At 44.7% G+C, this 13,055-nt stretch overlaps 1 protein-coding gene across 5 annotated transcripts in view; it reads left to right on the plus strand.

Moving 5' to 3' along the window:
- The window catches only part of LOC144128414 (E3 ubiquitin-protein ligase TRIM33-like), a 178,161-nt gene that overhangs the window by 114,717 nt on the left and 50,389 nt on the right, over positions 1 to 13,055 (plus strand). For 3 of the 5 annotated variants that reach the window (XM_077661802.1, XM_077661799.1, XM_077661801.1), the window contains 5 exons: positions 1,597 to 1,856; positions 2,603 to 2,813; positions 4,147 to 4,455; positions 8,351 to 8,425; positions 10,889 to 11,200. In XM_077661802.1, the coding sequence (XP_077517928.1) occupies positions 1,597 to 1,856; positions 2,603 to 2,813; positions 4,147 to 4,455; positions 8,351 to 8,425; positions 10,889 to 11,200 (1,167 nt within the window). The remainder of the gene's footprint in view (positions 1 to 1,596; positions 1,857 to 2,602; positions 2,814 to 4,146; positions 4,456 to 8,350; positions 8,426 to 10,888; positions 11,201 to 13,055) is intronic. The other 2 variants (XM_077661803.1, XM_077661800.1) reach the window with 1 other exon arrangement.

Raw genomic sequence — 13,055 nt, forward strand, 5'->3', positions numbered from 1 at the left:
AACTTCATTCGTTGTGAAAGTGGATAAGCATTGATTTCTGACAAGTGCAGTGATCCATATGATCTGGCTGCCTTGTTCATAATTAATGTGCTAGTGGTTTCTGTGAGGTGCTCGACATGGCATGGACATTTTCTCCATTTTTCATTGCAGTTGTCTTGTATTTTTATGCTTAGACATGCAAACGAGGAAAGAGTACATACTGTAAGAGTACATACCGTTCGAATGAAATAAGAAGGTTTCAACGGCTGGCTGCATAAGATATCAGTATGGGTTGGACTGTTTGGTTTAAATGGAAAAAAAAAATATGCTGAATTCAGTTTTTGAAATTCGGTTTTATCCAGAAAAAGATCAGTATTCTTGACGAGCTGCACCACACCTAGCTGCCTATTGAGTAGCGGTTACACTTAGAGGTTAAAATTAACACAATGTAGTTGTTAGGGGCATGGTAAAGTGGTGGGCCATTGTATGAAGCAGCTTAGTTGTGCAGACTGGAGGCTCCACCTCACCGCCAAACATTCTGCTGGTATAGCACTGTTCACTTTCATCACCCGCTTGGGGCAGTTACTTTGGTAAGTGATGTCTCGATTGCAATCAAGGACACTCGAAACCATGTGCAAGTGTTATGAAAAAGTGTGATGTTCCACCTGCTGGGACGCTTAAGCGAAAGTTCCAATACTGCTGTCAACACACATACCGCGTGGTGCCCCACCTTCTCACTCAAGCTAGCTTAAAAACCCAGAAAACACAGCAACCTACCTTTTACACCGTTCTACAGCTGCATCATTTACCTTTTGTTACTTCTTTTATTGGTGTTGGCATTTCCTTCTACAAGCACTTACTTACAAGCACTTAACCAGTAATTAACGACTACTTGTATATAAATTACAGGTAAATCGCACTCTCAAGCCGACAAAAAGCCAAGGTTAAGTGAATTTTCACTGCACATGAATACCGTAGTATATTACAAAAAAAAAGGTAATTTATTGCTGGGAAATATTTCGAAAAAAAAAAGTTTCTAAAATGAACACTAGAAAAAAAATGTCTGCCGAATTGTCAAAATAGTATAACAGCCGGAAAACCAAACCTGTAGATATGAGTAATGTAGCATTTTCTTCACTGTTACATGCACATTGGCTGTGTAATGTGCAACGTGCTAAACCAGTGAGCTTGGGCGGAGCTTGTAATGCGAAGGCAAGATAACCACTGGTCCTTGAGGGTAATGGAATGGATTCCAAGAGAAGGCAAGCATAGCAGGAGGCGGCAGAAAGTTAGGTGGGTGGATGAGATTAAGAAGTTTGCAGGGATGCGGTGGCTGCAGCTGGCAAAGGACAGGGTTAATTGGAGAGGCATGGGAGAGTCCTTTATCCTGCAGTGGGTGTAGTCAGGCTGCTGCTATCCAGGTAGTGACATAACGACAAGGTCCTCTGCATACTTATTCTGCCTTATGCATGCATTTAGCAAGTTAGTGTCTGTGCTATTGTATTTCTTACAGCAAAAGGGCTTTAGTTGTTAGACAGAGAGAGAGAAACTGGTGCCTGACGTATGCTAGGGGAGTTTTGCACTTCATGCTTCTCTGCTTGCTGGCTTGCTCTACAGGAGCAACTGAAGCTGTACTGTGAGACATGCGACAAGCTGACGTGCCGTGACTGCCAGCTCCAGGAGCACAAGGACCACAAATACCAGTTCATTTCATCGGCGTGTGAGCAGCAAAAGAGCAACCTCAATGGCCTGCTGGCCAAGATCCGTGAGAAGCAGTCGTACATTGAGGGTGCCCGCAACCTGGTGAGCAAACGGCACCATGAGATCACCCAGCAGGAGCAGAAGGTCACCAGTGACATCAAAATGTTTGCTGTCAGGTAACTAAGATGCCCCTTTGACAGAAATACTAAATTGCCAGACGAAGCTTTGTGCTACTTACACTGTGAACTGCAGAATTGTTTGATGTTGGACCATGTTTGATGTTGGACCATGTGTTGACAAAGAAGGACTGGCATGATTAGGGAAGGCTTAGATTGGTTCTCTTTCTCATTTCTTTGTGGCTTATTGCAGTTCTGTACTAAAACAAGCCAGCCGTTAAGTTGGCTGTTAAGTGCTGCTTGTCACACATTTCTCGCTCTCTGCCTGTTATTCTGCACTGTGTCCGCCTTTCATTATGTAGCAGATTGAATGTAAGCGTAGCAGTGGGCGGCAGAAAGTTAGATGGGCGGATGAGATTATGAAGTTTGCAGGAATACAGTGACCGCAGCTGGCAAAGGACAAGATTAGTTTCAGACTTAACCTTCACATCCTAGTTCATTTTACTTAAAAAAAAAAGTGTCAGAATGACGTACACACTGTGCTAAAATGATTTTTCTATGAAGCAGATCACAGCCTGGTTTATGAAAGATGATTGCCCATAATGTCCTACGACAGAGTTGGCGGCAAAAGAATGTGCATAATATTTGCAAGTGACAATAGCTGTCGCATTTGGAGGTTATCTGGGCTTGCAGATACGCTCAGCTGCAGCTGGCGCAGAACAGGGTTAAATAGAAATCAGTGTGATAGGTTTTTGCCCTCCAGTGGGCACAGTTGGCTGATGATGCTGTTGATGGTGCACTTGCAGGTTCATCACTGAGATCAACAAGCGGGGCAAGCTGCTGCTCCAGGAGCTGAACGACATCTGCCACAAGAAGAAGATGCAGCTTTCGTCCAAGAATGAGGAGCTGATGGCTCTCTCGCTGAAACTCGCCCAGTGCCACAAGTTCGCTGAGGCCGCCATTAACCGCGGAAGTGATGTAGCACTTGTTTTTAGCAAGAGAACCATCTGCAATCAGGTGAGCACAGTGGGATGACCCATAGAGCGTGGTTTGATTGCACCTCTCTGTAAGGACTGCTTGTGGATGCTGTTATGACTGCTTTCACTTAACCTTCTGGGAAATTGAACATTCAACAAACTGAAAACATTTCTTAGCAGAAAGCAGCTTCTTCATTGGTTGAAAGCAGAGGGCATAGAAAGCACCCGATTGCTCTATGCATTTCAATATTGGCACCATTGTGACTTGTGCACACATCGAGGTGTGCACTCCAATGGCACCTAAAAACTTGGGTCATTCCTTGCGCTGGTCAGAATGTCTTCAGAGGAAAAAAGTCAGATCTGTACTAGTGTGAACTATGAAAAGAGGCTTAGGTGATGGCTAAAGTTTTTAATGAAATTGGAATGCTCTGGAGCAAATGCTAAGGTTATGCAGGTTGAATCATGCTTGAAGTGGCTGTCTGTTTAATTGCTCATTCTGCCAGAAAACTTAAGATGCATTGAAAACACAATGAACTGACAATTTGCTTGATTCACAAGATCTTTTTTTATTAACTTATTAATGCATGGTTTTCTTACAGCATAAAAATATGGAGGTCTATGGAGGGAAGTTATTGCCTAGGTTACCATGTGTGTAATTTGCAAATTTGCTGCTTGGCTACATTTTCATTGCCTCAGTCCGCGGGTGCACTGTTATTGTGCCTTGAAAAGACCAAACCTGCCTTTTAATTACTGCCCCCTTTGTACAGGCCGAGAACACTCAGTGGCGTCTTAGCAAATGGTGACTTAGCATGGGCATGAAAGAAGAAATTGCAGGATGCTGACTGGTGGTTTCTTCCTTTTTGTCCATGTTGTGTTGCCTTTTGTTGAGATTAATTTTTGCCACCTGTCCCCAACTGTCTTGCCAACTTTACTGAGCTCAGTGGAGGTTCTGTATACATGCAGTGACTCCAAACACAAAATAACCTTGTGTCTGAACCATATTCTCGTTTTGCTTTGGCTGTGTGTAGAGAGCTAATTACTAATCTCTCACATTGCATGGGCAGCAACTTCGTGGCCTTGATTGAGGGTAGGATTTGTACTTGGAATGCATTGCATTGTTGTGAGGACAGTGCTTAGCAATCTTGTGTGTGAAACGGTGCACAAGGAAGATAGGGAAACAACAGTGCACAGTGCGAAACGAACCAACCCTAGCCCAGTCATGAACCAATTAGCCCACACGCTATTGTTGTGCAATAGGGCTATGCGTTGTCACTTGCTTTTTCCTATCTTTTGAGTGTCCCGTTTTTGCACCCCGGTTGTGAACCTGCATTGCCGCCCGGAAGTAATGCAAACATTCTATTCCGGCCTGCCAGATGCGGACGGTGCTGAAGACTCGCTGCGAGATCCCCAACCCACAGCACGTGGTGGACATCAAGTTCCTATACGAGGCTGACTTTCTTACGGACTACATTCGGGACCTTGGCTGCATCCTGGTGGATCAGCAGCCTATTGTGGGCAACCCACCCTGGGCGGCCAAGCCACCGCTGGTTACTGCCGCAACACTCAACCATCGTGGTCCTCCTGCTGCCCCTCCTGAAGGGGTGCAGTCAGCACAACAGCAGCAGCAACAACAGCAGCAACAACAACAGCAGCAACAACAACAACAGCAACAGCAGCAGCCAGTGAGTATATGTTGTGTTTTACAGTGACAGCTGTTAGTGGCATCAGCCTCTGGATTCGCGATGCTGGCCTAGACACCTGCTCAGCAAAGGAGTGTGATGGGGGTTGAGAGAGGAGGAGGGCTGGGGCTGGTAGTGGTAGCTAACATACTGTTACTTTGTGCTATGTGTGCAATGTTGCTTCCTTTTACGGATGTGGTTTCATTTGTGCATGTAGCACAGTGTAAAGGCTACAGCTGGGTTCTTGCATTACGCAGCATAAGCTTTTGTGAGTTTATTTGTTTATTTGTTGGGCAAGAGACTGGAGAGTTTGTTTGGTTTCATTCATAAAGTTGCAATTTTCCATGGATTCTCTTTCTTTACTGCGTCATCTCATGACATGCCTTGTGTTCTTGCAAACCTGCATTTTCACAGGGAAAGGTTTGCTTTCTTTCTAATCACGTCATTTCTGTGCCTGTACCAGGTGGCATTTCTAGCATTGTAGCATGTGTCTGCTTGGCACCTAATTACTAACATCAGTACCTAGGCTTATCATATGGCTTAATGTGAACTGTGACACTATAAATGGAAAGTTTCTGATTTAGCCCAACCAGGTGGCGTTAAGCCTCTCTCCCTCTCTCTCTCTTTAATTTCTTCACCTCACCAGCTGTGATGGGGCTGTGTCTTTTTCTTTTATTGTTGCCTCTTTTAATTTGGCTTGGTACACTCTGATCATTCAGCTTTGGAAAGGTTTTGTGTGTGTGTATTTGTATGCGCACACACGTGCATGGAGGTTTTGTCTGAAAAGTTGTTTGTTTCGCTACATTGAAATGGGTGTTTTGAACATCTTCAAAGCGTGTCTATTTTTTTTTGTATATAATGGCACAAACATCCTGTAGTGGTGACAAAGCTCTCAAGTCTCAGTTCTGATGACCAAGTGTTGTACGTTTAATTTCTGCCACTAGCAAAGACTTGTCTGTCTTGTCTGTCTCTTTTTATTAATCTGTTCAGCATCTAATATTTGTACTATTTCTGCCACTAGCAAAGACCTGTCTGTCCCTTTTTATTATTTGTTCAGCATCCAATATTCGTACTATTTCTGCCACTAGCAAAGACCTGTCTGCCCCTTTTTATTATTTGTTCAGCATCCAATATTCCTACTATTTCTGCCACTAGCAAAGACCTGTCTGCCCCTTTTTATTATTTGTTCAGCATCCAATATTCGTACTATTCCTGCCACTAGCAAAGACCTGTCTGCCCCTTTTTATTATTTGTTCAGCATCCAATATTCGTACTATTTCTGCCACTAGCAAAGACCTGTCTGCCCCTTTTTATTATTTGTTCAGCATCCAATATTCGTACTATTTCTGCCACTAGCAAAGACCTGTCTGCCCCTTTTTATTATTTGTTCAGCATCCAATATTCGTACTATTTCTGCCACTAGCAAAGACCTGTCTGCCCCTTTTTATTATTTGTTCAGCATCCAATATTCGTACTATTTCTGCCACTAGCAAAGACCTGTCTGCCCCTTTTTATTATTTGTTCAGCATCCAATATTCGTACTATTTCTGCCACTAGCAAAGACCTGTCTGCCCCTTTTTATTATTTGTTCAGCATCCAATATTCGTACTATTTCTGCCACTAGCAAAGACCTGTCTGCCCCTTTTTATTATTTGTTCAGCATCCAATATTCGTACTATTTCTGCCACTAGCAAAGACCTGTCTGCCCCTTTTTATTATTTGTTCAGCATCCAATATTCGTACCTCTCTATATGGTGAATATACATAGTGCACTGTGCAGGGGAGCAAAACACGGAGAGGAATGTATGCCATCGCTGAGAATGTTTGCACCAAAATGGACACAAAATTAATGATGCACTGCTTCAGCCAAGCCTGTACATTTTGGTGCTAGGCACCCTGATCTTAAAAATGTTACAGGGGTGCCTTGTGCAACCTAACATTCATGATAATAGCAGCCAATATTATGCAAGTTCTGCCAGATTAGCATGCCATGCATTTGGTCTGCACAAAAGCAGTAGACTGAGGAGATGCCACCATAATGGCTGCTGCCATGGTTAGCAAGAATGGGGAATAATAATAATAATAATAATAATTGGTTTTTGGGGAAAGGAAATGGCGCAGTATCTGTCTCATATATTGGTGGGGTGTGCCCTGTAAGGGAAGGAATAAAGGAGGGAGTGAAAGAAGAAAGGAAGAAAGAGGTGCCGTACTGGAGGGCTTCCGAATAATTTCGACCACCTGGGGATTTTTAACCTGCACTGACATTGCACAGCACACGTGCACTGAAATCGCACAGCACATGGGCGCCTTAGCGTTTTTCCTCCATAAAAACGCAGCCGCCGAGCGCCTTAACCACTAAGCCACTGTGGCGGGTCAGAATGGGGAGAGAGAGTGAGGTTGTGCATGGGAGTATGGCTCTCTTTTTTCTCCAGGGTCAGTATTTGGCACGAACTTCACTACTGGAGCAAACAGTGCTAGCGTTGATCTGCTGTGGCAGGTAGAGTCACGTAGCTCCTCTTTACTACTGAAGCAGCGGGCACTTGACAGAATTTATGTGTTTCAAAAGCTAGAAGTCTTGTTATTGCTGAGTGGTTCAATGCTGAACTAAAGCAGTGAGACCTAGTGTGAGCTGCCATTTTTATTCGAAAGATAGGAAGTTGTGAAAAGCCTGATTTGTCAACTTGCAAATGGGCATAGACCTCTCCTCGTTAGTATAGCGGCCAGCATAGCAGCAAATGGGCATAGAAGCACTTGTCGGGTGACAGTAGGGCTGTTGGCAGTAGGCAAGTTTCTGCACTTTGGGCTCTCATATGAATAACTCTCAGCTTTACATGTTTTTGTTCATGCCGGAGCCTTTAACCCTGTTGCATCTTGTGCTAGTTTTTGTAGTCTTTGTTGGTGAATTCTATTTTCCTTCTTTATCTTTTTCGTGCTGGTGGTGGTGTGCAAGCTTATTTCCTAAATCTTCTTTTGCTGCTTTCTTCATGGTAGGTCTGTGTGGGCATGATGGCAGCTCAGTCACTACTTAAATGTGAACTTAGATTTCGCCATGTTTTTTGTGACAGTAAGCTGCGACACTGAAGCCTTCTTGGCTAGGCATATTCCAAGCCCTTGTGGGTCCATCCAAAAGCATCCAGTTTTCCGATAATTACTAAATTCTAGCATGTCCTTGATTGTAATGTACACCCTGTTTCTCACGATTAAAAAAAATGTCTAAAAGAATGCACTGGTCTTGTTTGTAATGCATATGAGGTTTTTGCTGTCAGAAAAAAGATATCCAAATTTGTTCTTACTTGGGACAGTAAAAGCTTGTTCCACTTGGGCATTACTAGTCAGTGTCAAAGTCATGCTCAGAAGTCTGATTCTTCACTGGAAACCAGCGAAAAAGAATAAATAGGAAGTGAACTTTTCAAAGCACGAAATTGTAGCACGTGTGATGTGCATGATACTATTAGTCTTAAATCTGCAGGTACTAGAACTAGTATGGCCAGCTGGTGTTAACTAAGCAAACTGCCATATAATGTTACTGATGGTGACAGGTTTTTGCTAGTGCAATTGTGACTTTGTATCAATATGCGACCTGCATGTAATTCCTGGTTAAATATCTGGACAAAAATCTGTCTGCCCGTTAGAACTGCATATGTGTTGTGGCAGTACTGTAACGCTTGTGTGCTAAACCTAACAACCTTTTGTCTGCACAAGACCACAGTAGTCAGTGTTTTGTCTGTGGCCTTAGATGTCCAAAAGAGGGGGTGGAGTCCCCGTTTCCTTTGCTCCAGACACGAGGCAGTGAAGCAAGCAAAAAGCGAGGCTGTGAAAAGTTGAGATGGAGAAAGAGTTGTGTTTGAGAGTGTCGTCCTGCTATGTTCTCGTTCCCTGTGGCTGCTGCCCACTGCAGCCTGTGCCCCGGTACCCTGAAGGTTACCACCCTGCGTCAATGCCGACCGGCCCAGGGCCTGGACTTTACCACCATGTGGGTACACTCTCAGCCCGCTTCCCCTCCCCCCGCCATTGCTAGCCTTAACCTCCTCCTCCTCCTCCTGCCCCTTCTCATGTACTCATTGCTGGACTGCCGAGAGGAAAGGACTGCCCTCTCATCATCCCCTGTAGCTCCTCCTTTCTGCCTCGGCTTGTCTGCGAGATGCTCAGGAAACCCTCCCTGCCTACGGGCCACCGCCACTTGTTTCGTGCCATTGTCGGTTGCCTCATGGCTGTGGTAGCTTCGATGCATGATGGTTGTGATGCCGGTGAGATGGGTAGTTCTGAAAGGACAATGAAAGAGCAGTTTATGTGCAGGGCGTTTCATTTTATTCAATACAGGTTTGGCATAAAAGGTGGTTTAAAAGAGGTAATTAAACATATTAGGTAGAAATTTGATCAGCATTTAGGAATATGCTTGAGCAAGATGTCCAGCACCAAAGTCTGTGTTCTGGAGAAATTAAAGAAACAGTCTATATTGACTAAAACGAAATGCCCTGTATGTATGGACAAGTGCTGATCGGTCGCAACACCCACACCAAGTGAGTCTGTCACATGTAAACGGTGTCTAAAACAACAAGAACAAAAAAATTGAGTGCAGGCATGACCTACTTGTTTGCGTTTAAGGATTGTCAGCCATGTTCTGCTTTTATGTCAAAGCTGTCCCACAAATAAAACTGTAGGCTTAGTTGAATGGGGCATTGAAGGTCCTGTTTGGCACATGTTTTAAAGGTATTAGCAGTGCTGACAACACGATGTAGGGAACTATGCCCTCCTGTGTTTTGGTTTTAGTGCTGCTAGTTAATTGAAAGATTGATTCGCTTTTCCCTAATTGAATGCATGATTTTCATGCCTGCATACCACATACTCATAATGTATATGTGCATTTCTGCCCAAGGGCCACATGTCCCAAAAAGGTGTTAGTCAGCTCTTGTCCATGTCACATGTCTAGTGACCTCTGTTTGTGTTGCACCTCTTGCCGCAGTGTTAGTGTTGACTGTTCAACCAGTAGCTGTCCCTCTTCTCTACCTTCCAAAGAGTTGACAATGGCACGTTGTCTTGGATGACTGCTTGATCCCTGCTTGTGTCTTGTCGGCTGAACACTAAGCTGAACCTTCATTCCTTTGATAACTACTTTCTACTGACACGCTCTGGTATGTGTCGGCTGTTGTGGGAAAATGCATGGACTGCTAGTTTTTTGATCTGCTTTACACGGGCTGGCGAATGTTGCCTGTCTTGGCTGTAATGAAGCTGATCGTTATGCAGAAGTGTGTTGAATGCAACTAGAGTAACATGTAGTGAGTCTGTAGCCTCTATTCCACGTCAGAGAGGGACGTAGGCTTTGCCAACTCTTGTTGTGATGCTTTACGGAATTTTTCTGTTCTGCTTTCCTTTAATGTTCTGTGATGTTAAGCAATTAGGCCTATCAAAAAATCTTGCTGTCACTGTCACGCGAGATAATCATTTTGATTTATCCATTTATATGATTGTATCGGTGATGTATGATTACTTGTTGAGACCGCTGTCTTGGGAATTCGTTATTGCATTGGCTGAAGTTTTGTTAAGGCGGCGCATCAAAATTGTGCTCATGACTCTAGGTTTTTATATATGCAGCCTCTCTAAGTTATTGTCACTTCTTTTTCTTGGAATCTGCAATGCTTTTTATGCAGGAATTTGTAACAGTGACTCACTCTGTGCCTGCCATTATCACTGCTTTGTCATATAATTTCTGCATCTCCCAAGGTTGTTGAATCTAATTAGATGACATGTTCCTATGTGACAATTCTCCAGCATACTTCAGCCTCGTGGCTGTTAAAGTATAGCATCAGTGCAGGTCTAAGGAACTGTTTCCTTCCAAACTGCAAATCCTCAAGCCTAGGGCACATACCTAGAATTGAAACATGCTTGGCTTCAGCATTTCGCTCTTGTTTTTGTGAAATGCGACTGTCAAAAGATGAGGGGCAGATGCAGAGTATAAAAGTGCACTTTAAATTCAGATAGATCTAGCAAATCAGCTTGCCTTGTAGAATTTAAGTCTATTGCTCTTGTTGTCAGTTGAAAAAGACTGCCCTCTTGACTTTGAGCAGCTGCAGCGCCATCTTTACAGTGGTTTGAAAGCCTATGTAAAGGTCTTGGCACTTTTGAATAAGAAGGAACGCTTTATTAACTCTAAGATGCTCAGTTACTTTTATCTCTCAGTTGAACTTGTGCTCATTCATCCAGGGGACAGCTACTTGGAAAATGCCAGTGTGTGCACTACTGTGTAGATAGCAATCTTTGGTTGCATACCAGTGATGTATTCTTATTGATGCTGGACCAGACTAAGAGAGTCCTCAGAATTAGAAAGTGTGCCAGCATATGTGCTGCCTCACTTTCATTGCCCCCTTGTTCTATAAGGCCTTACAGTGGCACGCTCGTGAGGTAGCGCCATTGCGGTCTTTTTTTCCTTCTCATGCAGTTTTCTCAACAGCGGCAAGGGCCGATGGTGCATGGCATTCCCCCCGGTGTGCGCCCACCACCCTATCCCACGGGTACCCCATACACCATGCCCCCGGGCTATCCAGGCCCCGGTGCACCGCCACAGTTGCGCCACCTACTCAACCAGGGCCCCATGAACCAGAAGGGGACGCCACAAAGCATGGCTGCCCTCAGTCATATGGCACGCATGGGTCCATCTGCTGCCGGTGGCTCATACACCCTCCAGAAGGGCATTCCACAACCGCACCCGGCACAGGGAATGCGCCCTCAGCCGGGCATGAGACAGCAGCATGTGAGTTTTTTGTGGCTGCAGCCATTTATGGCTCTCTTTCCGAGTGTCTCTCATCGCACGCTTGATTGTAATCAAATTGTTGTGTGAGTGAAATGTGTGCCGGATTATAGCATGCTGTGCAAGCAGTGCTGCCATGGCAACAGTGTTGGTGATGCAAGTAGTGCTGAGCTGTGCAGATAGCCATGCTGAGTCTTGATTAGTTGTTGATGCTCATGTCATTGTGATGGCTACTACCAGTTTCCCTCATTTGCAGGATATGTTGCCGCAGCAAAAAATAGGAACAGTTCTTGGTTCTCTCTCTTTTTATTTGTTACTGTATTTACACGATTGTAAGTCGACATCAGTGTAAGTCGACCCCATATCACATTTCAGAAAAAAAAAAAAACAAACTTGGTGGTCGTTTAAGCTTGGCCTTTAATAATAGAACACGATAGCATTATCCTGTGGCTGCAGCTTATTGCCAGCCACTATCCGCTGCCGCGCGAGGGCATGCGCTTGGTCACATTCCAAAACAAAAATGCATTAGTCACTGGACTAATCCACACTAGTCCACACTTGCACCATCGTCCAACTAGCACTGCCGTTGTGACCACTGCTGCGGTCCCACAGCATGTCATTTTAACGTCATTGTTTAGCGATATCCCGCACTTCACAAACAGCCACAGCACGACATTGCGTGGAACAGCTGAAAATTTTGCCTCGCTGCGGCTGCCACACCTGTATCACCCGTTGTGAATGTCGAACTTGCACCCTGGCGCGCAGATAGTTTCTTCGGCTTAAAAAACGACAGCAATCTTGAATGTAGCTGTGAACGAGCGCTGGTTGCTTACTGTACCTGGAGCTCAAATGACTACCGCACTTACCCGATTCTAACGCGCACCTTTTTTCTGAAAAAATAAACCCTAAAGTAGCATGCGCGTTAGAATCGGACACAAACTGAAACGGTGCGAATTTCGTCCCACCCATCGTCATTTCCATTTCAAGATGGTGCCAAAGCTGTTTGTTTTTGCTTGTGTCAGCAGCAGCGCTTGTTGAAGCTGGGAGCCCGGATTTTTTTTTTGTGTAGCAGCATTGCAAACGTTGCGTCTATGCGCTTCCTGGCTGAGATGGCAGGGACTGCACCAAAGATCTACCGCTTCCACTACGAGGCTGGCTTTAAGAAAAAGGTCATTTTGTGCGCCGAAGTCGATGGTAATAGAGCCGCCGTACGTGCTTACTGCGTGCCAGAAACGTGTTCGGGACTGGAGAAAGCAGAAAGACCACATCTTTTTCAGCAAGTCTACCCGCAAAGGGTTCAACGGACCTCGGAAAGGCCGATTGCCTGAAATTGAGGATACATTAGAGGACTTTGTCAAAAAACTCCGAGAGGACCACATGCCGGTCACAACTAAAATGCTCAAAGTAAAAGCGCTGGACCTGGCTAGCCATCGCGGTTTGTCCACGAGCGAGTTTAAGGCCAGTAGAAACTGGATATCAAAGTTTATGAAAAGGAAAGGCTTTTCTCTTAGAGGTGGCGGACTGGCATATGTCAGAAAAATAGGTCGACTTACAGTCGTGTAAATACGGTACCTCCTACTGTCTCTGTAGTACTGAGCCAAAATGAGCTTGTAAAGCTTGGTGCTTTTTTGAGCAGTCCCGGTTCTGCTGTAGGCACAAGCATAATGTCTGTTTTGGGCTAATTAATTAGCGAGTGCTCAAGGAGACAAAAAAAGGGGAGAAAGGGGAACTGACTGAGCCCGAGCAAAGCTTTTGTTGTTGAGCACGAGTGCCCTGGCTCAGTGTTGGGCATGCAGCAGGCCCATGTAGCGTACCATGGTGACGCTTGCTGGGATTAGCTTCAAGCTTCTCCCACTGT

The sequence above is a fragment of the Amblyomma americanum genome, chromosome 4, assembly GCF_052857255.1.
Source record: "Amblyomma americanum isolate KBUSLIRL-KWMA chromosome 4, ASM5285725v1, whole genome shotgun sequence".
Taxonomy (NCBI): Eukaryota; Metazoa; Arthropoda; class Arachnida; order Ixodida; family Ixodidae; genus Amblyomma; species Amblyomma americanum.